We start from the raw sequence: 26,216 nt of genomic DNA, 5'->3' as shown, positions 1-26,216 counted from the left end.
TGCATGGGAGTTTGGTCAAGCTTTTTTTTTATTAATATTATGAGATAAATTCAGCTTTTAGTAAATAACCCCCCTACATAAATTTAAATTTTGGTTAAAATAAATACGGCCATTTTTCGTACAGGTACAGGTAGTAGTTGTACAGATATGGGACCTGTTATCCAGAATGCTTGGGACCTGGGGTTTTCCAGATAATGGATCTTTCTGTAATTTGGATCTTCATACCTTAAGGGGCCGATTCAATAACTTCGAGTGAAGGATTCGAAGTAAAAAAACGTAGAATTTTTGTGCTCCTCGACTATCGAATTGGCTTAAATTCGCCTGAGTAGAATGATTCGAATAGATCGAGCGCAAAAACGCTGCGACTATTCGCCATTCGATAGTCGAAGTACTGGATCGATCGCAAAAACGCTGCGACTATTCGCCATTCGATAGTCGAAGTACTGGATCGATCGCAAAAACGCTGCGACTATTCGTCCATTCGATAGTCGAAGTACTGTCTCTTTTAAAAATACTTCGACTGCCTACTTCGCCACCTAAAACCTACCGAATTGCTTTAAAAGCCTATGGGAAAGTCCCATAGGCTTGTTTTCCAAGTTTTTGATCGAATAAAAAGGCATTCGATCGAATGAAAATCCTTCGAGCGAATATTCGATCGAGCGCCTATTCGCCTGGCGAATATTCGCCAATTCGACTATTCGCCAGCGTGTAAATTCGCCCGAATTGTCTATTCGATTCTATTCTATTCCCCAGTCGAATTTCGAGGGATTTAACCCCTCGAAATTCGACCCTTGATGAATTTGCCCCTAAGTCTACTAGAAAATCATATAAACATGAAATAAACCCAATAGGCTGGTTTTACCTCCAATAAGTATTGATTAAATCTTAGTTGGGATCAAGTACAAGCGACTGTTTTATTATTACACAGAAAAAGGAAATATTTTTTTTAAAATTCGGTTCATTTGGCTAAAATAGAGTCTGTGGGAGACGGCCTTATCCTGATTCTCAGCTTTTTGGATAATGGCCTTCCTGATAATGGATCCCATACCTGATAAAAATTTTGGAAAATTGTTGGCAATACATTTACTGTATATGCAAAGACTTGGCAAATTTCCAGTCATTGAACATTTTCCAAAAATATATATTTCCCCACTTCATAAATCTCCACTTCAGAAGCGGAGACCAAATACATTTGAAATTTTGGTTCAAATAGATAGGGACCTTTTAAATATATAAATTAGGCCCAGAAAGAGGAAAAATAATTGAAATAAAAATAAACGGAAATAAGTTTACAAATTTTTTTTTTTATAAAATAGATGAAATAGGAAAATTCTGCAAAAAAAAACATTTTTTTTTGTTTCCGTCACTGTTATTTATAAACAGGCAGTGTTGTCTGATTCCGTTTTGCCTACCTATGTCTAAAAGTACTTGGAATAATTGTATTTATAAAATACTCTCCCTGAGTGCCGAATTCCTGCTGAGTGCAAATAGATTGCCGGATTATTATCAAATTATAAATTCTCAAGAGTCGGATTAATTCCTTTCCCTGTTTGTCAGCAGATGCAGATTGTGAGACCTCAGCTCCCTGTAGACATCACTGATAATATTTATTTTCCAGACATTATTGGACATAGAACCCATGGCCTCTGAAAGACATTAGCCGGGCAGTTACAAGCTACAGGACAATGTTCTGTTTTCCTCAAAGTCTTGTAGACTTCTTTCTAACTCCAACAAGACTACAAGGATCTAGAAGACGTTGTCCAAAGAGACCCACAAGGACGTTTTCCTTCTTGTTATCTTGCTGGTGGCTATTTATGGTAGTTTTTATGAATTCTTTAGGCGTGGAATGTACAAATTTTACTGTGGGTGTAGTTGGCCCATGGCAATGTGACCCATTGTTCTCCAAAGCCTTTCCAGAGTTGGCTGCAAGGCTAGCAGTCCAGAAGATTAACAGTGACTCCAGCCTAGGACTCGGTTTTACGTTTGACTACAGAATCTTACAAGAAAACTGTGAAACTTCTAAAGCTCTTGTGGAATTCTCAAGTTACGACAAACACTCATCCGCATTCATAGGCCCAGTGAACCCCGGCTATTGTGACGCTGCCACGCTTTTAGCGAAAAACTGGAACAAGGCGTTGTTCTCATGGGCGTGCATCAATCATGATTTGGATGATAAAAACAGTTTTCCGACGTTTGCCCGGACAATGCCTATGCCCACAAAGGTTCTCTTCCAATTTATGAAGTATTTTCGGTGGGCCCATGTTGGAGTTGTGTCTTCCAATGACGATTTGTGGGTGGATACCGCTCGGAAAGTAGCGAGTGCCCTGAGAAATCACGGGCTCCCCATTGGCATTGTAACAAGCATGGGGAATGGAGAAGAAGGGCTCAGAGCTACTTTGGCAAAAATTGAAGAAGCAAACGATCTACGAGGTAAGAACATGTTTTACATTTAGGGGCAGATTTATTAAGGGTCGAATTGAAAATTAGAATTTTTTTTATTGTCAAAACTGTGAAATTCGACTAGGGATTTATCCGAATTCAATTCAGTTTTTAAAAAAATTCAATTTCGATTTTCGACATTTATCATACTCTTAAACCTGCCAAATTGCTGTTTAAGTCAACGGGAGAAGTCCAGGGATCAATTTGGAGATGTTTCAGTTCCAGTTTTTTTTGGGAGAAAAAAAACTAAAATCGAGTTTGATATAATTCGATTCAAATGATATATGAATTTTCGAGCCATTTGAAATCGCCCGAGTTTTAAAAATTCGATTTTAATAATAAATTTCCATTGGTCGAATTTCGAATTTATGAGTGTTTTAAAAAAACTCACATGAATTCTAAATATGACCTATGATAAATGTGCCTCCCAATACACAGCTCTGAGATGATGTAGAAGTAAAACTCCCAGATGCCCATGGCTACTAAAGGGGTTTGGGACATTTAGTTACACGGCAGAGAAATCTCGCAATTAGAACTAATGATAAATTTAGTCTTGAAATATACATTACTGGGTCCTTGTGAATTCCTCCAGTCCAAACAGTGTCACCTGTGTGATAGGTAGGTAGGTAGGTAAGTCCCACTTATTTGGCCATGGGTTGACCCATCATCTGATTTTTTACAATACAGATCTTAGATGTTTTAATAACAAGGGGTACAAGGTGCAAAGTGCAAAAAACAGGTGCTGATAATGCACCACCCCCTGTACATTGTACCTGTATTTCTATCTGGAAATGGAGCACAAAAAGTTGCCTTGAGCATGAAGTGCAAAGGAAGTAAAGGCCTTCCACTTAACAGGGTTGGACTGGTGGAACACTGGGAAAAAACCCGGTAGGCCCCGGCCCTCATGGGCCCCTCCCGGCCAGATCTGCTCCCCGATCAGATGATCAGCTGTTGCAGCAAGTCTTTTGTGCATGTGTGTGGTGCCGTCGCATCTATTGTGCATGCATTTGTCACCGCAGAGTTCAGGGAGGGGCCCCTGGGGACTGCCAGGAGGGCCCTTCATTTTGCAGCCCAATGCTCCAGTCCGACCCTGTACTTAATACACGCTCAAGTCTGAAATTCTGACCATAATGGCAAACCCCCTACTCAGGACTGTTGCTCCTATTTTATTTAAAAAAATAATATCCAGACCTGGAGGACTTTTGTGCAGAATGTACCACCATCATCTTCAAAATCCAAGGATCCAAGCTGGGCACATGTGCAGCACAGAAATCTCAAAAAAATGTTCTGTATTGCACATACCCCCTCCCAGGGTGGCACACAATAATTATATTCTTCCTCTACTAATCGAATGTTTAATGTACTGCTCTGATTACCTAATTCCTTCCAGCCATAGGGTTGGTGTAGATGAAACTGAGATGTAATGAGTTGCTGTATGAACGGTTGCCTAATATTGGAGGGACAGAGGGATGGGTAGTTACACCACTGACCCTGTTTACATGTTTTTTGGGAATCTGGAGTAACTGTAAATACCTGAATGAATGTCGCTGATACACAAGGAAAATTTACAAGCTCTGTTCACCATTCAGAACCAACAACTTCTTTTTTGTTTTAAATATTGTACAGTAAGAATACTTTAGCGTGAATAAGTTTGCTTGGACCCTGCACAGAAAGATGTCATGAAACGAAGCAAGCCCTAAGCAGAATTCAGCAGGAACAGCCCCTAAGTTTGCTCATAGTCTGTACAGAGAGATCCCATAAAACTATGGCAGCATAGGTATTCCCTGTACTAAACACAATTCAGCAGGAACAGTCCCTAAATTTGCTCATAGTCTGTACAGAGAGATCCCATAAAACTATGGCAGCATAGGTATTCCCTGTACTAAGCACAATTCAGCAGGAACAGTCCCTAAGTTTGCTCATAGTCTGTACAGAGAGATCCCATAAAACTATGGCAGCATAGGTATTCCCTGTACTAAGCACAATTCAGCAGGAACAGTCCCCTAAGTTTGCTTATAGTCTGTACAGAGAGATCCCATAAAACTATGGCAGCAACGGTATTCCCCTGTACTAAGCACAATTCAGCAGGAACAGTCCCCTAAGTTTGCTCATAGTCTGTACAGAAAGAGACCATAAAACTATGACAATATAGGTATTCCCTGTACTAAGCACAATTCAGCAGGAACAGCCCCTAAGTTTGCTCATAGTCTGTACAGAAAGAGACCATAAAACTATGACAATATAGGTATTCCCTGTACTAAGCACAATTCAGCAGGAACAGCCCCTAAGTTTGCTCATAGTCTATACAGAGTGATCCCATAAAACTATGGCAGCATAGGTATTCCTCTGTACTAAGCACAATTCTGGAGATAAAAATGAGTATATATTGGCCTTTAAGCAGATGGACAGAGACCTTTGTTATGAAATGTTATGATGAAGGTGCCTTTCTGATGAGTGAAGTGACCTTTTCTGACAGACACTTTTCCATCCATCTGTTTGTAATAGGTAGAAAATGCTGTTATTCTGTATATTGCTGCCAGGACTTTTGTTGATAAAGAAATATAAATATACATTGGCCTCAGAAATAGAATTGGCCTCAGAATATTAGATACAAAATCTGTGACTTCATTCTACTGGGCCCCCTGCAAAACTGCTTTGTAGAGCTCATCCATTTCTGTACCCCCTCCTTCCCGTAACTGGATCTGACAACATGGTTTCCAGCAGGAGAGAGAAGAAGGATGAGGGGCAATTTGTGGCCCCTGCAAGTAGCATTTTTAAAACAGCCGCTGACAGTGGCGTAACTAGTTGTTACTGGACCGCATAGCAAATTCAATTTAGGGCCCCAAAATATTTATAAGTTGGCCTATTTTGCCAAGATATATTAAAATTGCTAATTAATTATGGTCTCACTGGGCCCCCTACACTCCTGGGCCCCCCTGCAACCGCAGGGTCTGCTTCCTCTATGGTTACGCCCCTGGCCGCTGACCGTCCTAGGCCATTGTTAGAGCAGAATTGTCAGATAAAGGTGGAATTCTATTGATTCTCTCTGTATATCTGACGATTTAGCTTTACACGTGTGTATTGAAACAAACAATCCTAAAAAGATATTTTCCTGGAAAGATCGTAATTGTTACGTCTATGGCCGATGTTTGGGGCCCTTCAAAGGCGCCCGATCTTCCTGCCAGCCTGATCGATGAAAAATTCAAAAATATATTTCCAGTCAATTCCCAAAGTTAAAAAATCACTTTTTATTCATCATAAATATTAAAAAGTAGGCATACAGACCAATTGGAGCATCAATTGGTCTGTATGCCTACTTTTTAATATTTATGATGAATAAAAAGTTATTTTTTAACTTTGAGAATTGACTGGAAATATATTTTTGAATTTTTGATTTGAGTGCCCTTTGGAGTTGGGGGCTATATTCCAGCACTTGGCCCTTTTTTGACAGGGCTATATAGACTGCAGCAGTTGAGTAGTAAGCTTTTTTTAGCCTGATCGATGAGCCAACTGATATCCAAGTCTTCTGCACTCGGCATTAAACACGCAGGGCAATCTTGCTTGCAATTAGTCCTGTGTGCCTTTAACATTCTTTGTATGGATCTTTATATGTGAGGCTGCCGAACCTCTACCCCAGTGCACCAGGTATCTTTGACCTTTATTCAATTTAGGGTGTATAAGAGCTGATTTCATTTCAGTAGCTGTAGTTGTAGTAGCAACATGGATGAACTGGTGGCCTGAGTCAATGCTAGTGAGCAGGAGGTGAATGCTGCCCAACAAGAGACTTTGCTCGCAGCTCAGCTGGCAAGTCTGACACAGGTGGTACAGCACTTGGCTACACTCGGCCCTGAGGTATCGAGTGTGGCCCCCAGTGTGGATGTCCCTATTAGGGCCAGTCATTTTTTGCAAAAGATGACACCACGTGATGATGGTGAGGCGTTTCTACATACCAAGTACCAAGGTCCAAGTCTCAGTGGTCAAGGCTCATATTGCCTTTTCTGACTGGAGACCCTCAAATACATACTTTGATTTGACCCTGGCTGATGCCACAGACTACGGCAATTTAAAAGCAGAGATACTCCAATGTCTGGGCATCAAGTTAGCCATGCAAGCTCTGTAATGTTGGGGTTGTATTCTTGGAAACTCTCAATGTTATCCCACCACCATGGTGACGTGGGTAGCAGGGGGTACTTACGGATGCTCCCGGGGCTTGTGAAGTTGAATCTGATGTAGATAATGTAGGGGTGACCCCGCTTGAAGACGATAATTCTCCACTAGAGGTATTAGTGGGTGAAATCGAGTTGCCCTCAGAGCCCTATGAGCTGCCCAATATGCCAGATTTAGAGGTCTCTCAGGTTAACTTTGGAACATCCCACATGAGGGATCCGACACTGTCCAAGCCGGGGAAAATGTTAAAGTAATTAATGGTAAACCACAGGGACTCGGTGCTGAGAATGTTTCCCCCATTTTTCAGTTAGTCAGGATTTACTTCCAGGTCAAGAGTGTGGTGATAGAACAGTTAATAGTACCCCAATCCAATCGGCAAATAATGTGGGACCTGGACCTCATGCCCTGGGTGGCACCTCAGACAGAAAAATACCCACAGGCAAATATTGCAAAGATTTTACTGACCAGGTATTTTTTCTGAGATAAAGAGGAGTTGTGACTTGTGCCCAGAATGGCAGCTGTCGGCCCCAGTGTCTCACTCCATAAGCCTCTAGTGCCATTGCCTAGTGCCTATTGTTGAGTTTAGTATCACAATAGCCTTTGTATTATGTCTGTCCAAGAAATCATCCAAGTCCCTCTTATAGTCATTAACTGAATCAGCATCACAACATCACCCGGCAGTGCATTCCCCAACCTCACTGTCCTGACTGTGATGAACCCCGTACTCTGTTCCTTTAAATGAAACTTCTTTTCTCCTAGTCTGAAGGGGAGGCCTCTGGTACGTGATTCTCTTTATGGGTAAAAAGGTCCCCTGCTATTTGTCTATAATGTCCTCTAATGTACTTGTAAAGTCTAATCATGTCCCCTCACAAGCGCCTTTTTTCCAGAGAAAACAACCCCAACCTTGTCAGTCTCCCCTCATAATTTAACTCTTCCCTCGCTCTAACCAGTTTAGTTGCACTTAGTCTCTGCACTCTCTCCAGCTCATTTATATCCCTCTTAAGGACTGGAGTCCAAAACTGCCCCCATACTCCAGATGAGGCCTCACCAGGGACCTATAAAGAGGCAGAATTATGTTTTCATCCCTTGAGTTAATGCCCTTTTTTATACAAGACAGAACTTTATTTGCTTTAGTAGCCACAGAATGACACTGCCCAGAATTAGACAACTTGTTATCTACAAAGACCCCAAGATCCTTCTCATTTAAGGAAACTCCCAACACACTGCCATTTAGTGTATAACTTGCATTTATATTATTTTTGCCAAAGTGCATAACCTGCATTTATCAACATTGAACCTCATTTTCCAGTTTGCTGCCCAGTTTTCCAGTTTAGACAAATCACTGTGCAAAGTGGCAGCATCCTGCATGGAGAGCAAGAGAGCGATCCTTAAACTGAGAGCCGTTCTTCTGCATTGTTTATAAATATATAAGTGCGTGTATAAATGTATACAATATATATATATATATATTCACACAATGTGTCTGCGGTCAAATCACTTGTGTTTAATCAATTCTGGATTAAATACAGAATATTCGGATCACCATTCTATTATGTAATGAATGAATCTTTATTTCAATTCACTGTGTGCATCCACTGCATTATATCAATTCATTATATAATGGAGTGCTGATCCTTAATATATTGTATATACTAGATAGATAGATAGATAGATAGATAGATAGATAGATAGATAGAGAGATAATAGATAGATAGATGATAGATAGATAGATAGATAGATAGATAGATAGATAGATAGAGAGATAATAGATAGATAGATAGAGAGATAATAGATAGATAGATAGATAGATAGATAGATAGATAGAGGGATAGATGATAGATAGATAGATAGATAGATAGATAGATAGAGGGATAGATGATAGATAGATAGATAGATAGAAAGATAGATAGATAGATAGAGAGATAATAGATAGATAGATAGATAGATAGATAGATAGATAGATAGATAGATATACAGACAGACAAACAGATAGATGATAGATAGATGATAGATAGATAGATAGATAGATAGATAGACACACAAACACTATCTGTTCCTTGGAGTATTTGGAGATTCGGTTCAGCCAGGCACAATGATTCGGCCCAATCTGAACCCTGCTGAAAAAAGCCGAATCCTGGCCAAAACTCGAACTGAATCCTGGATTTGATGCATCAATATTATATATGCTCCATTGTGTGTCCTGCATTTTGCACCTAATTCAGCACAGCATTTATTGTTATACTGACCCAGAGACCTGGTGGTAAGTCAACTGAGCCACGTGTCTAGATAAAGATCTTCTCACCTGTAGGTATAGTTACTGTATTTGTATTTGTTATCTGTAGGGCAGGTTAGAAGCTCCAATACTCATTCACTCCCATTAAAGTGTTTATGTCTACTTTATGGTGCAATTTTAGCCAAGGGGGAAACAGTTGAATCAACTCAATTTAGACTGGAGCATGGGTGGCCAAATTAGGTCAGAAAGACTTTAATTTTATGATCTCACTAAATGAAAAGCTTGAACTTTTTTGGTTACAAGTTGGTTTAGCAATAGGTTTTAAACATTTTAGTATTCTGGCTGACTATAGGTTGGTCTTGTCTGGGAATATTCTAATATTCTGATTGGCTAAAAGACTGGTCTCATCTATAAATATTCTAATGGTCTGATTGGCCATAGGTTTGTCTTGTTTGAGAATATTCGAATATTCTGCTTGGCTACGGGTTGGTCTTGTCTGTAAATATTTGAATGGTCTGATTGGCTATGGGTTTGTCTACTTAGTGCACACTCAGTGTCGGCCTGGCCCACCGGGATACCAGGAAAACTCCCAATGGGCCCAGGGGTCAGTGGGCCCTCTAGCTTTAACCATTTGGCCTATTTCATGGCCATTCCCTATTTCTTTAAGGGGCTTAATAATGGAAGAATATATTATGTAGAGATAACAAACTAGAAAAATAAAGAGGTTGAGTGAGGAGAGGAGGAATAAGTCTAAGGTCTAAGGTTTTCTGGTGGGCTCCTGGCATCCCAGTCCGACTCTGTGCCTACTCTAACGTTGTGATTGGCTGCCGACTGGTCTAGTGTTGTGAATGTGAAAAGCTGTAATTGGTTACAGGTTTGTTTGTAGCCCTGCCATTTTCCAAGCTGTGACCTTTGGACACAAGTCCCAAAAGGAATTCCAAAAAGAAAACATACTTTAAAAACTAGAAGTTTTAGGGGTACCTCTGTTTAATTACATCCCCCCCCCTCCGTTAATAAAAAAACTCAACTCAATAATGTTTTCTTTTCTCCTTCTAAAATCTCATCCCTAATGTTGTCATTTTTGTGTTTTAGTTATAATTATGTGTATGCATTCTGTGCTGATCGGAGGAGAAGATCAGGGCACCTTTCTATCCCGGGCGCATGACATGGGACTCACTGACGGGAGATACGTTTTTGTTCCGTACGACACCTTGCTTTACAGCCTGCCTTATAAAAACAGTTCCTACCAGGTTCTTGAGAAAAACCCAAAGCTGAAGGCAGCGTACGACGCAGTGCTGACCATCACCATGGATTATGAAGACCTGTCGTTTTATGACGCGTTTGCAAAGGCTAAAGAAAACGGGGAGATAAAAACAAGTCTGGAACCCCAACAGGTGAATGGGGATTCATTATTTTCTATCTTACTGTATATATTTGTGCAAGGCTGTTGCTATCTGAATCAACAGACTTGTGGCTACACAGTGTTACAGTTCCACAGGACCTTTGGTGTGATGCTCACCTATGGGCACAGTACAAACCTTACTTACATAGCTCACACCTTTCATAAATACAATGCTGATAAATGCAGGGAGTACTGTGTTCACTTTAAATGAGCTCCGTGGGTAGTGTTACCACCATTCCGTGGCCTGCAATCTGGGAGAGGGCGGGACGGTGATGTCACAAGGGCGGGACGGTGATGTCACAGGGGTGGGTCAGTGACACAACGGGGCGGCAGTGATATTATGGGAGGGTGAGAGCTGTCATGGGGTGCGGCTATGACATGGCACTCCGCGATTGGCTGATAACCATGTCAATCAAGGGGGATCCTGCCCGGTTTTCCTTATTTGGAAAACCAGGCAGAATGTATTGACCTGGGAAGCCCTTCTGAAAACTGCCCAAAACCGGACAGGTGGCAACCCTATGGACCATGGGGCATGACTTTGCACCCTTTGGGTTCTTGCACTTACGTCCAGGGTGACCCCTACAGTTTTTGTCTCACAAGAGCAACTAGAACTTCCCTTTGAGAATAATGGAAAGCGTAAATGTATCTGCCAATGTAAAAAGTATTTACTGTTATGGACACAGGGTTTAAGCTTTTTTTTATTTAATGAATCAATGTGTGTGTGAACAGGATTTTGCCTAAAATACATGTATTTTTTTCAGGTTTCCCCACTTTTTGGAACTATCTACAATGCAATGTACCTCCTGGCAAACGCAATGAGCAGCGCCTGGAGACAAGGAGCCTGGATCTCCGGAACTAACTTGGTCGACTATACTAAAAATCTGGAATATCCTGGGTTTACACAGACACTTTACACAGATGGAAAGGGAAATGATCTAAGCAGTTTCGTGGTGTTGGACACTGATGGGAAAGTCAATCAGCTCTTCCCCACATACTCCGTGGAGATGTCTTCCAACTTGGTCCGTTTTTTGGGAAAGACAATAAGGTTCCCTGGTGGGACACCTCCTCCTGCCGACTCCAGCTGTTGGTTTGATCCAGACACCTTGTGCATAGGAGGTATTTCTATTTCACTTGCGTTAGAGTTCTGCTGGTGGTCAATACCTGCTGGAGACCCACACTGCATGAGGTGTGGTGGAAGGTGATCTGCAGGTGTTAGTAAAGGGTTGGTTAGTTTGCCCATTGAGTCAGATCCTGGCAGTTCCCGCTCCTCCTACTCACCTCCTACCCTATATTATGTTTCTTGCACAAATGTAAAGTGTGATGAGGGTTAGTGATTGAGGAGTTATCTGGAAGGTTAAAGGATGATAATGGTCGGCACTTGTTTGGTGAGTTTGGTCAGAGATAATGGCATACTACAAGGCATCCATTCTTAAAGCTATCTAATGTAATTACTTTTATTTAAAGTGTTGTGCTTGGCATGTAAAGTATTACAGTTGCCCCATGCCATAAAAACTAATAAAACTAGGTTACATTTATTTGGGAAATGCTTTTTAGTTTCCTAGAAGCAGGTCTGGACTGGGATTCAAAATAGGCCCTGGTATTTCAAATACACAGAGGCCCAATCAGCTCCCCAGCAGCCCACTTAATAGTGAATGGCTAAGGCAACTTAGAGCAGCCCCTCTGACATTTGCCGAACTCACAGATTGCCAGTCTGGGCCTGCCTAAATCAGTGATTTGAGGCTTGTTGGAAATGTGTAGGTGGGGATTTGTTGTGGATGGATGATGAGTAGTTAAAGTGATGATGCACAGGCTAGTTCTATGCTACGGAATGGGACTAACGTCTGAGCTCAGTTATTGGATTGAGTGGGATTTATCTATACACGTACATGGCCACGTTATAATGATCCGGTCAGTCTGCCTATAGATGGAAGCCTCAGTTTTAGGGTAGCCCATGACCTCCTTAGAAAGGTGTTGGTTTTTATTTTGTATGGATTGGCTGCAATCTAATGGGATAATAGGATAATTGCCCAAACTGCCACCTCTACAGGCCACACACTGCATAATGGCTCGTGTAGGAACACAAATGCAAAGTTACTAACAAAGTGATTTTGCCCTACCATTCCATTGTCTTGATCGGTGTCCCCAAAATAACATGCTCTGCAACTGGTTTGCTGATGTGGTCTCGACTTTGCACTCTTTGTTTGCATTTGGATTGCTCTGTACAGAGTCAGACTGGGGGGCCTGCTACTTCGGGGGCCCCCCGCCCCAGCAGCGTAGACAACTCATGCCCCCTGTGCCAGTGTGCCAGCCCCCCGCGCCTACCTATTTTTCTTCCAAGCGGCGGCAACTGCGGGTCGGAAGGGAGTTCAGGGAGAACCACTAATAGTCCAGTCCGACCCTGGCTCTGTACATACATGTAGTTGCTGTGCATAAGGCACAGAGAAATATATAGATATATATGGAGTCTTTCCATAATTCCATACCTTAAATCTACAAAAAATACATTAAAACATGAATTTAACCCAGTAGGATTGCTTTGCCTCTATTAAGGATTAATTATATCTTATTTGGGATCATGTACAAGCTACAGTTCTATTAGTACAAAAAAAGGAGGAAAAAGGAATTCATTTTTAAAAATGTGAATTATTTTATTAAACTGGAGTCTGTGGGAGATGGGCTTTCTGTAATATATTTTAACATTTTAACATTTTACTTAGATGCTATTTAAACATTTTAGGGCTCTATACAAATACATAGTCAGGGCTTCCCCCTATGATCCAACTGCATTTTCTCAGATATTGCCTCGCCTGCCTATCGCAACCGTAATTTACATATTCAAATTTCAAGAAAATGTTTACAATTTTAATAATTGTGAAAAAAACAATTGTCATCTTCAGCTTTCCACAGCTTTAAAGTCACACGACGTCCATTGATTTGGTTTAGCTGAATCTGGGGGTCCTCACTGAGTGATCCTAGCGATGAATTTGATCATACTGGTTGTCTAACTTATCCTATTTATTGGTCATATCCTAAATATTTATAGCTTTTTAAATTCGAATTAATTGATCACTACATTATTAATTTATTTAGTTATTCATTTATATTTATTGCACTGCACTTTCATTCTTTATCATAATGAATTTGTGAATTATGGATTAATTCATCCTCCTTGTTTCCCAAGATAATTCAATTATTTACAAACAAACTAGCACTTAATTACCTAATTGTTTAAGGTCTTTAACTTTATAATTATCAATTGGATTACCTGCACTGCGCTTCATTGTTAATCTAGGAATATTAGCTATATCAGTTTGGGATAGAGACAATTTGGAATTAATTGTTGGCTACAAACGGGGTACTTTTTTCTTTGAGTTAATTATTTTATTGTCACTTATCAGCACAGTTCCACAACTGTACCTTCCACCCAAATTCCTTAGAACACAAACAATGGGCAGTTAAGATTCTCAGGCCATTGGGCCCCAGCCTAGTGGCTACTTCCCTGCTCCTTTCTTGTTGTCAGAGACACTGAACCTTATACAGACTTTAAGCAAAGGGGTCAGCCTTCATTTTGAGGCACACTCAGCTCTAATTAACCTAATCAATTAACCTAATCCCTTTTCCACTGGCTCCCTAATTGGAGAGATGTCGCCAGGACTACAGTCTCTCTCTCTCCTTGTTGGAGCCTCAGCTGTTCAACTGTCTACTCTACCACTAGCTCTTACCACTTGCAGTGAGCTCCACCAAATCCATCCTACTACTACCTTACCTAACTAATCCTGCCAATTACTCCTTCGAGGTGGCCTAGATCAGGCTCCCTGGTGTAATGACCTATCCCCTTCTCATCGGCCAAAGACGAAGTGGTACCCTGCCTTGCCCCTTATTATTCTTCTCCTGCTAAACGCCGCCATCTGTTGGCTGCACAGTATGTAAACAGTACAATGAATCCTAATTCTTACACACTGATCAAATAATGTTTATCATCAAGAGAGCTGTATTAAAGGAAAACTATACCCCCCGAGCAATGTAGGTCTCTATAAAAAGATATGACATAAAACAGCTCATATGTAAAACCCTGCTTCATGTAAATAAACCATTTTCATAATAATATACTTTTCTAGTAGGATGTGCCATTGGGTAATCATAAATAGAAAACTGCCATTTTAAAAAACAAGGGCCGCCCCCTGGGATCGTACAATTCACTGTGAACACAAACATACCAACAAACTATACTGTACTTGTTAGGTCACATGAGCCAATTGACAGACAGAGTTCTGTCTTTTGCTTCAACACTTCTTTCTGTTACAGTTAGAGCTGCAGTATTTCTGGTCAGGTGATTTCTTCCTGTTACAGTTAGAGCTGCAGTATTTCTGTTCAGGTGATTTCTACCTGTTACAGTTAGAGCTGCAGTATTTCTGGTCAGGTGATCTCTTCCTGTTACAGTTAGAGCTGCAGTATTTCTGGTCAGGTGATTTCTACCTGTTACAGTTAGAGCTGCAGTATTTCTGGTCAAGTGATTCTACCTGTTACAGTTAGAGCTGCAGTATTTCTGGTCAGGTGATCTCTTCCTGTTACAGTTAGAGCTGCAGTATTTCTGGTCAGGTGATCTCTTCCTGTTAAAGTTTGAGCTGTAGTATTTCTGGTCAGGTGATCTCTTCCTGTTACAGTTAGAGCTGCAGTATTTCTGGTCAGGTGATCTCTGAGGCAGCACACAGACCATCACTAAATGGTGGCTCAAGGCAAGAGATGTAAAAGGGCAAGATTTACTTAAAGATATAGACCATTTTGGTAAGATTCTTTAATATGCCTCTTGATATGATATAAACTATCTGTTGCTTAAGTATTCATTTTGGGGTTATAGTTTTCCTTTAATTTCCAGAGGTAATTAACAGTTATTACTTTTACTTCATAGGAGCCAATAATAATAATTCTAACACATTTTTCATGCATAGACGTTTAATTGTTACTTCAAAAATAATAGATCAACAAACAGCTAGTGTACAATGTCAACTTCCAGTATAATACTCTTAAGGGCAGAACCTTGTAGTATCAGACTTACCAGGTTCTTCTGAGGTAGCTCCTCAGGGCTCCTTGCTTTAGGCACATCAGGGAATTCTCAACTACCCTGATCTCTACACTCTGCCCCTAACTGGAGGAGTACTCTATGGAGCACAACTGCACTAAATCCTTAGAGAAACTCTCTTACTCACTGGCCTTTTTTACTGCTTTAGTGAACTATTACAACAGGTTCCCTATTGTGTCTGACACAGGTTTACTACTGGAGAACCTGCCTTACTGGGCCTGGTACTTCAGGCTCCTTGGCTTGGCTCCTACTTGGCTCCACTCATTTTTGGCTCTTCCCTTTCTGGAGATTCCTGCCCTCACGTTTTACACGTATTATAATACAACACAACTTTCAAAACTCTACAAGACTTCACATACATTATTGTGTGTACAGAACCAAAGTGTTTTCTTGCATTGCAGTCCATTTCAGATAAGTGAGATGTACCATGGGATGAGAACAGTCACACATTTTAAGTCAAATACATTAAGTTGTAAACAAGGGGGTGACTTTAATGCTCATATTAAGTTTATTTGTAGAAAACAATACTTGGTTCAATGGGATTTCCCATTCCTCGTACAGTGTCCCTGGCTATCTTTCCTTCCCTGTGTTCTCTTTTACTAAGTAGCTTCTAAAATCCTCATCTCTTTAACTGGATTCTTAACACTGTTCCCAGGTCTAATCTCTCATGCCCACCTGTCCTGTTAGAGGCCAAGCTTATGGGGAGGAAACTTTATCCTTTAAGGTCATTATAGGAAACAATGTGGACAAGCACTTAGACTAATAACAATGATAATGTAAGTGGTCTATAGGGACCAGGGGTGGGAATATGACTAAGGATGCCCTACAATCCCTGTTTTATTCCGTAAATCCCGTTGTACTATCCCAAAGTAGTATTGCCCCAATAGCTGCACCTCTGGTCCATAAGTAAATCAATGTCCCTGACGGTAAATTACACCAGTGATGAGCAGGGCCCCATATGAAAAAATTTATATATATAAAACCGTCAATTTAGGACTGGTGCACACGGCGAATAAACATCCAATGCCTGTGTGCTGGTTCAAAACAATAATAATTATAACCAAAAAAGAAACCGCACCAAATTTGTCAAAATATCAAAAATTTATTTTCAACGTTCCGGCTCTGCTTCTTGAGCCGTCTTCAGGAATATATATACATATATATATATATATATATATATATATATATATATATATATATATATATATATATATATATATATATATATATATATATATATATATAGATATAGTCCTCCAAAGCAGAGACCGCACTCTCAGGACTTATGAGAATATAAATTACTTTATTAGAAAGAACTAATGTTTCGGCTGCGTACCAGCCTTTGTTAAAGTCAAAGATAGATATAGATATATATAGATATATATTCTGCAGTCCAATTTTACTGCTAACAGTTTTCCCTTTTTTCCCGTTTAATTTTTTTTAGGTATTGAGCCTTATATCGTCATAGTGATATTTGGCCTGGTGTTTGCTTTGGCTCTGTGTGGAGTTGTGGTCTCTTATCTTATCAGGTAAAGGTACAATTGTAAGTGATGTGCTTTGTTTTTTTTTATTTGCTGCTGTGATGTCACGCATTTTAATGGCACCCTTTAGTCAACTCTAATTCATCTAAACTGCCATAGTTTTATGGGATCTTTCTGTACAGACTATGAGCAAACTTAGGGGCTGTTCCTGCTGAATTGTGCTTAGTACAGGGAATACCTATGCTGCCATAGTTTTATGGGATCTTTCTGTACAGACTATGAGCAAACTTAGGGGCTGTTCCTGCTGAATTGTGCTTAGTACAGGGGAATAACTATGCTGTCATAGTTTTATGGGATCTCTCTGTACAGACTATGAGCAAACTTAGGGGCTGTTCCTGCTGAATTGTGCTTAGTACAGGGGAATAACTATGCTGTCATAGTTTTATGGGATCTTTCTGTACAGACTATGAGCAAACTTAGGGGCTGTTCCTGCTGAATTGTAACAAGTTTTTGGACTCTCCAGGCCAAAGGAGTTAATGTCCTGCTAGTATACTAGAGCATGGGTTACACTTAGGGTTGCCACCTGGCCGGTATTTTACCGGCCTAGCCGGTAAAACACCTGCTACGGCCGGGGCCGGTATTACAAATTTACCGGCAATGTAGCTGCTGGTAAATTTGTAATACCCTTAAAAAGACCCCCTCGGCCAGCCCCCAATCCCCTGTAAACTTACCTTGTCCTTCGGTTCTTGTCCTGGCCGCGCCGTGGCCCCGCCCCTTTGACATCATGGCATGCCCCCTTTGACATCACACCACGCCCCCTTTTTGTACCCGCCCCCACCAGCCAGAATTTTTTTTGGCAAAAGGTGGCAACCCTAGTTACACTGGACTCTATCACTTAAGGCAGGGCCTTTGCAAAGCCTCATTCAAGGGGTTCCTGCTCCCCGACTTATCTCTCTCTAATGGTTCAGGTCCCTCTAGGACAAACTGGGCCTTGTTGCACCCATGCTCCCTGGAAACAACCAGCTGGATCAGCAACGAGAAGTCAAAGAGGAAGTTCCGACCCTTCTCACTCACTACACCAAGTGTGACAGGAAGTGGTCACAACACCTCTTAGCCAATAACTGGGATATGCAAATTACAACTAGCTACATGGGCATCTGCCCAGCAACTAGGGAGATCAGGAAGTGTAGGGATTTAAAGCCATAGGGGCACATTAACCCTATGGGTCCATACATGTGCTTAGTACAGCTTTTCATATTTCATTGTACAGGCTATGAGTAAACTTAGCAACACTGTAGGGGTCATTTGCAACTCCGGGGGGCACAAGGGGTGCAAGTGCAAATCTCAGTTAGTAACAGAAGTTTTGTATAAAACCTATGGGAAATGCAGCAACAGGTTAATAATTATATATTTGCCGCTTATTGTTCCAAGGGGCCACATTGATTCTTTTGATTTGCCAAATTAGTCAGGGGGGAGGGGGTCATAGAAAGATTCTGTGCATGTTGGTCCAGCTTTATTTATTGCCATTTAAATTAACCTACATTATATTGTACTTCTATATTGTATTGCCAAGGATGGAGCCTAAAGTGTGGGGATCAGGTTAAATGCCCCTAAATGGCCCTAATATAAACCAGCACCCACCCAGAGGGGCAAATAAATATTTTTGCAATATATTTGCAAAGAGTTGGCTTAACAGAATATTTGAATTGTAATTTGCATATTTACATTTCCAGACATAGTTAGTAAAAGAGAATTTGCACAAAATATAATTATTCTGTAACCGACATCCCTTTGTCGTTGTCACACTCCACCTGTAGCGCTTACCTGATGACACGGGACAAACCTGAGCTACTCCGCAATGGTATTGGGAGAGACTGGGTACCTGGTACTTGCTAGCACAGTGCCTCCACCTAGTGGGATCTGGGAATGCACCTACGGGTGGCCCCACTAGGAATACAGTAATAAAACACACACAGTATCATACCTACAGACTGTCCTGTTTTGAGCAGGACCATCTCTTTTTTGACAGTTCAACCCACAGTCCCGGATTTGTACTGATATGTCCTGAGTTTCTCTTTCATTTCCTGCACTGAACAGCCAGAAAAAGATACAGATTTTCAAACTTAATTGGCTCTTGGCAGAGAGCCCAGAATAGATACTTAAGATGCTTTTGTTACAGTTTTAAGATAAAAACTAAGACTCACAGTTTAAGGGCAGAGACACACGTGTGTCTCTGCCCTTAAGACAAATTTTGTAAAATGGACATGGTAATTAGTGGGTGTGGTCACAAAATTGGGCGTGGTCAAAAAATTCCAATGCACTCCGCGCGGCAAATCTTTTTCTCCCTCTTTCTGTTTCCAGAATTCTGGGAGCTATGCAGTATTTTTTAAACTGAATAACTGTTTATCTAAAATTAAATGGTCAATTAGTACACATAACACTCCTAACCAGTTGGAAGTAAGGGCCTCACTATCTAACTTGCTAGCGCTAACTATCTAGCTAACTAAAGAAAGCAAATTCCTTTAATGTCCTTCCACAAAACAGTCTCTGTATCTTCAAGCACTTCTTTAGGGTACTGTCCCTAACTGTACTCACAAATCCTCTTCAGATGTTTTAGAGTTCTCTTCAGGTGAGTCCAGCACAGTCAGTCATACAGTGAGATTACCAGCCCCTTGCTCAGATAGGAATCTCCTGCTGTTTGTTCCTCCAATCTGGATTCCTTTCACACTCTCTGTCTCTCCAGGCACAGTATGGGGCTTCCCTGTGCCACCCAGATCCAAATGAATACTTGTGGTGCAGCCTCTCAGCTCTCTGGGCCCACCAGCAGCTCTCTGGCCTCTTTCTCTGTCCACCATGTGGTTGTCTCTGCCAGGTCTTATTTTCAAAACCAGCCAAAGTCGGCTACAAAACCAGCCCAAAACTAGCCAAGAGGCACTTCAAAAGTAGCTGCAATGAATGTGCAGTGAAAAAAAGTCTAAAAATAAATGAATATATGTGAAAATACTCCTTTTTCAAATTTTCTCTGTTTTGCAAATTTTTCCATGAAGCAGAATGGGACAAATTTGAGTATCTACAGCGGGGGGGCCCAGGAGGTATAGGGGTCCCATGAGGCCCTAATTCATATACAGTTTCAATAAATATTGGTAAAACAGCTCAACCTCTAGACATTTTTGGTGGCCAGCAGATTTTTGCCCCAAAATTGTCTGAAATTGAGGAAAATCACCTGAAAATGTGGGAGACTGGGGTACAGAGCCCAAAATCTGGTAACTCCCGACTTCTTCACAAATCAGTCCCATTGCATGCTGGGTATTGTAGTCTTACATTAAACTTGGCAGTTGGCAAATTATTAAACAAAAACTACATTACCCAACATGCATTGGGAGACACAAGCTCATTAGGGCAAGAAAAACTTCCAAAGAACAAACCAGCCAAAGGCCCAAAAGTAGCCCAGATCTACCTTGGCTAGTTTGTACTTTCAAAAACCGCCTGGGCTTTAAATTAGTAGCCCGATTTGGCTGGAAACCCGCCAACCTGCCAGTATCTGTGACTTCCTCTTCCTGCCAGCCACTCACTAGCTGCTGTGTCACTTCCTGCTGCACTGAGAACACTGAACAGCTGGTTGCTAGGTAACAGCTCATAGACACAGGCTCTATGCCTGATCTCTCAGTGCAATGGCTTTGTACTAATTCCCTACAATTCCTTGAGACAATTGGACAAATTCAGTGGGGAAATATCATAGTGTGCCTGTAAGCTCCACTGGGGAAAAAGCCTAAGACCGTTTGTCACTTTTATTCCTTATGTTAAAGGGTTGGTTCACCTTAAAGTTAACTTTAATATGTTATAGAATGGCCCATTCTCAGCAACTTTTCAATTGGTCTTCATTGTTATTGTTACTTTTTATTCCTCATCTTTCTATTCAGGCCTCTCCTATTCCAGTCTCTTATTCAAATCAGTGCATAGTTGCTAGGGGAATTTGGACCCTAGCGACTAGATGGCCGAAATTACAAACTGGAGAGCTGCTGAATAAAAAGTTAAATAACCCGAAAACCACAGATAATAAAAATGAAAACCAATTGCAAATTGTCTCAGAATATCCCTCTCTACATCATACTAACAGTTCATTCAAAAGTGAACAGCTCCTTTAAAGTTTAGCGTCCCTTTAAATGATACCCATCTAATTAGGGCTAAGGTTTTGTTTCCCTTTCATTAATTTAACAGGCACAGCATCCTGCAGATCCAACTGGTTAAAGGGCCCAATAAGATACTCTTGTCTCTGGATAACCTAACGTTTATAAACCCAAAGCTGAGTATGAAGGTAAGATGTTACAGGCACTTCTCCTAAAATGTATAAATATAATAATAACTGCCATATTTTTTGTTGACTCATCACCTTTACACTGGGTACAATGGGGACAGCTGAAGTCCTACAGGTAGGTAATTTATGCAGTAAGGCCTTAAATTGGTATGGGATTTGATATCCGGAAACCTGTTATCCAGAAAGCTCCAAATTATGGAAAGGCCATCTCCCATTTTATCAAAATACTCCAATTTTTAAAAAAAACAATTTCCTTTTTCTGTGTAATAATAAAACAGTAGCTTGCACTTGATCCCAACTAAGATATAATTAATCCTTATTGGAAGCAAAACCAGTCTATTGGGGTTATTTAATGTTTACATGATTTTCTAGTAGATTTAAGGTAGGAAGATCCAAATTACGGAAAGATCTGTTATCTGAAAACCCTTAGTTCCCAAGCATTCTGGATAACAGGTCCCATACCTGTACTGTCAGCACATCTGCAAGGATTCTAGATACACAGCTAGCAAGTATCTCATATGGAAAGATCAAAAATTCCCTTTCCCACATAAAGACATTTTTAGATGAAGGTTGTAGGTGTTTTGTGACCATTCTTCTCCCTGGTAAAAATGTATCATGTGCCATAACCCTTAATATTGTGTTAAATTGGATATAAAGCTAATTAAACAATAAAAAGGGTAAAATACAAGGTTTAAATATAAGTAAAGTCAGTTACTGGGCATAAATGCTACCATTGTAAACAAGCCTTTTAGATAAAGAGCCATTGATTTTGCCATATACTTGCTGCAATTACCTTTCTGTGTATTTATTATATGTTTCTTGTTTAAGCCCTCGTTACCAATGTCTTTGTTTCACTAGAATGTATTGGGCCATCGCCAGAAATACACTTTTAGTTACGGTTTCTGAGCTTTGGAAGGTTCCGTATCACCCAACATATTATCAATATCAATAGTCTACTACAAATTCTAATGGATAGAAGATTGAAAAAGAACACGCTGAAGCACTTTCCTTTGCAAGGGGAAAAAAGTGTTTTTATTAGGGTCAAAGGCTTTGATAAAGGGCAAGAAAAGGCCTGAAATGTTGCATGGTCTTTGACCTTAATAAAAAAACATATTTTTCCCCTTGCAGAAGGAAGAGTTGGATCATGTTTTTTTTTTTTATTTGTTAATACCCCAGAAAAGGTTTGAGCTGCTTGAGCACCCATTCTGGGAAAGGATATTAAATGGTGGTCGTTCCATATTAAAAATATCTCCAATGGAGGGATGATGTTTGGCCAAACTACTTCTCAGTATGGTGTCGTCATCAAAGAATGAATGAAGTCTAAATGCTTCAGGTGTGGCCATTAGAGTAGGGTCCCAGCTAACGGGTTCTAGGGATGAGCTAAATATTTTGTCATGCTTCGGCAAAAAGGACCGTAGACTCTAATGGATAGTAAAAAAAAGTTGAAAATTGAGAAAGAAAAAAAAATCAAGTTTGGCAAATTGTTTGCTGTTTCACTAGTTGTTGGCAAAGTGAAATGGTTCAGATTCGCCCATCACTAAGGTATACATATAACATATAAGGACTTATTTACGCCTATATGGGTCGGTGTCATTTTTGACATTCAGTTTATTCTCAATCTCATTGTTCCCCTTTCAGCATACCTCCCAACTGTCTCGTTTTGAGCAGGACAGTCCCGCTTTTGACAGCTCAACCCGTAGTCCTAATTTTTGTACCGGAAAGTCCCAATTTCTCTGCACTGAAGAGCCCAGAATACATACTTAAGATACATTTGTAATAGTTTTGTCCCTTGGGAGAAGTTAGACTCACAGCTGAAAGTGCAATTTATGTTCATTAGTAAAACTGTAATAAAACATAAAAACTACAGGAAATGTGATCAAACGTTCAAAACCTGGCAGATTTTGTAAAATGGGCATGGTAATTAGCGGGTATGGATGCAAAAAGGGACATAGTCAAAAAACGTTTGCCGCGATCCGCGCGGCAATTTATTTCCCTCTTTCCATTTCCAGAATGTTTGGAGTTATGCTTTCAGATCAAAACCAGCATCAAATACAACTATTTGTCCCACCTGGGGAGCTTTCTCAAGGTCATTTATTGTACAAAACATCAGATTTGGTTGTGTAACATTGTGATACAGAAGCAAATCCAACATTTTGGTCCCATTGGAGGACCATTCTCAAAATTCCTCAGGTGAGACTAAAACATTGGATTCAATGCAGATTTGATGCTGAATCACAATGTAACACAATAAAATCCAACGTTTTGGTTCCACCACGGAACCATTCTCAAGGTCCCCCAGGTGGGACCAAAATGTCATATTTTATGCTTATCACAATGTACAATAAAGTGCCACAAAGATATAATCCAGAGACTGTGGATCCTTCTTATCCATGTATCTCCCATAATATTACCATTTATTGTGGTCCAAGATATTATCTCTTGCTTCTGCTCTTCCATTTTTCCTACTCCTATATAATCTGAATTGTGTTCTCTCTGGAGAAAAGAGATTCTTTCTTGGAAAGAGATGAATATGGAACAAGGAGATTACTGGTATTTATTAGTAGCTACATTATATATTTATCATTGTTAGTAACTGTTCGGAGAAAAAACTCGAGTTAAGTCAAAATTGATTCAAATTTGATTCGAGTTTTTGAGTCGGTAAAAGTAGTGCGAGTTTTAGATATTACATTTTTTTATTAAATAACCCCCAATCGAATTTCGAGTATATTCTAATTTAAAGGAGTTTAAAAAAACTCACATGAAATCGAAATTCAACCTTTAATAAATCTGCCTCTAGTCTCGAAGAAGAAAAACGTAGCAAAGATTTGTAAAGGGTGTTAGAAACATGATGTATATAAAGCTGCACTCTCTTAGAATATCTTTCTACTGCTAAAATGTTCTTCCATACTATGGTCTCTGCGATTGCTTACTAACAGCATTATATGTGACCGCCTCTCCGGAATATAAAACCAATTAATGTCCACATCATACATAAACTCAGACACAATAATGATCTATTGCCTTAGGCACTGGAGATGCCTTCATAAATATTCACCATTGGCTTCTGTCTACTAAATAAAAGGTTTAGCCACTCAGTCGAACCTGACAACCCAGGTAGAACACTCAAGGTGGTATTCAAGCTGAGAATCAGTAATATGTTTGACATGGTCTTCATTCTTAGTCCTTCATCCAAGGAGAATGTTTTCAGGTGCATGGTTCTAGAGGTTTCTCAGATTCAAAAAATAGACAATCTCCTGCCTGATCTTACGATAGAGTCCCTGGTCAATGAGACCCACAGATCTTCCATCCTACAGTCCTTCACCTCTGAGGGTGGTCATGAACTGCTGTCCATATTGTATGTACTGACAATGTTCTCATTTCTTCTAGAAACTCAATATTGACAACATTAGTGATACCAAAAGCATTTCTGACTGTAAGAGCTTGAAATCAGTAACCCGATCTTTGTCCACAAAGAGTTTAGGAGCCAGTCATGAAACCTCCAGTGTGGCTATTTATGAGGTAAGACAATGGTCATAATAAAACTTTTTTAAAAGATCAGAAACAAATGTAACAGTGTCCATTGTGAAAGACACTACACCTCTCCCTTCATTTCAGCCTGGGGGACATTATCTGACCTTGGCACTAGCTGGGGGGTTAATTATTAAAGGTCGAGTTGATATTTAACTGAAAAATTCAAGTTTTGAGTTGTTTCATCATGAATTCACTGATTCAAGTTAATTCAAGGTATAAAAAAAACTTACAAACCTCTAAAACTCAACCTTTGATTAATTACGCCCTAGAAGTCCATTCTTGCAATCTGATTACATGGCCTATGAAATAACCCATTTGGATTAGTGCAATCTGCAATATAAATGTCTGGTCAAGTTGAAGAAGATCTGGTCACTCAACAGTTTCCACTTGATTAGATTAATGAAATGAAACATTACTGTAAAAACGCTCTACTTTTTCTTCTAGTTGTCAAGATATTAGCAGTTTTACACTGCTGATATAATGAATTTGAAACAACAATGTCACCTGCTATTCGTTTTGGTTGTCTGGCTACAGTTGGCATAATATGAGGTTAATATGAGATTCATCATACAGAAATAAGAAATTTTCTAAATACAATCAATTAAAAATTCTGAAAAGTTTCTGAAATATTCAAGTTACACTTCGCTGTCCCCCTCTCATCATCTGCTTCTCTTCATTCTGTCTTCATGCAGCAGTTGGGTGTCAGATTTTCATTGACAGTTAGATCCAATATATCTTATAGGGGGGCTCCTTTTGCCTAGAAGATGTATTAGAGCTCACTCTATTAAAATCACCACAAATCCTGTCAGTTGTTTTGTTAGATTTTGTTTGTACTGGAATTAAGGATTGTGAACATAAACGTGATTTTTTCAGAAATGGAACAGCATTTTCTGTTGATTATACAGTATTTAGAAAGTTTGTCATTTCAGACTGATGAAGCTTACCATATATACTCGAGTATAAGCCGTCCCGAGTATAAGCCGAGGTACCTAATATTACCTCCAAAAACTGGGAAAGCTTATTGACTCGAGTATAAGCCTAGGGTGAGAAATGCAGCAGCTTCTGGTAAGTTTCAAACAAAATAATTGAGGGTTTCTGCTCCTATTGGAGGTGCCGGCGTCTCGTTTATGGATGCCGGCGACCATTCTTGGACGCCGGCAAATAATCTTGGAGACTATTCTTGGACGCCGGTGACTATTCTTGGATGCCGGAGACTATTCTTAGGCGCCGGTGACTGTTCTTAGACGCCGGCAACCGTTTTTGCGCTTGCCCCGAGTATAAGCCGAGGTAGAGTTTTGCAGCATATTTTGGGGGCTGAAAAACTCGGCTTATACTCGAGTTTATACGGTATATTAGAATTTCGTTTTTGCAATTGTACCCCTTTATTGAAGAAGAGGAGAGTCTCAAGAAATATCACATTCTCTGATCACTAACTTCATTTTCTAAGCAGATCAACATGAAAGGACGCTCCTCTTCTTACTACCCTCATTTTCTCTTAATTGCTAATAACCAAAAAACTACAAAAACTACAAAAACAATAGTAAGGCAAATACTAAGAGCACTCAGCA

The 26,216-nt window shown here is 40.1% G+C and overlaps 1 protein-coding gene across 2 annotated transcripts in view; it reads left to right on the top strand.

The window, feature by feature from the left end:
• The window catches only part of LOC108707622 (retinal guanylyl cyclase 2), a 62,690-nt gene that overhangs the window by 10,053 nt on the left and 26,421 nt on the right, over nt 1-26,216 (top strand). For both annotated transcript variants that reach the window (XM_041582813.1, XM_041582812.1), the window contains exons 2-7: nt 1,619-2,430; nt 9,932-10,233; nt 11,003-11,357; nt 16,766-16,850; nt 21,021-21,117; nt 24,505-24,636. In XM_041582813.1, the coding sequence (XP_041438747.1) occupies nt 1,686-2,430; nt 9,932-10,233; nt 11,003-11,357; nt 16,766-16,850; nt 21,021-21,117; nt 24,505-24,636 (1,716 nt within the window). In that variant the 5' untranslated portion in view covers nt 1,619-1,685. The remainder of the gene's footprint in view (nt 1-1,618; nt 2,431-9,931; nt 10,234-11,002; nt 11,358-16,765; nt 16,851-21,020; nt 21,118-24,504; nt 24,637-26,216) is intronic.

This window comes from Xenopus laevis, chromosome 2L, assembly GCF_017654675.1.
Source record: "Xenopus laevis strain J_2021 chromosome 2L, Xenopus_laevis_v10.1, whole genome shotgun sequence".
Taxonomy (NCBI): domain Eukaryota; kingdom Metazoa; phylum Chordata; class Amphibia; order Anura; family Pipidae; genus Xenopus; species Xenopus laevis.
Note: the sequence above shows the minus strand (reverse complement) of the source record. Positions and strands in the feature narration are given on the sequence as shown.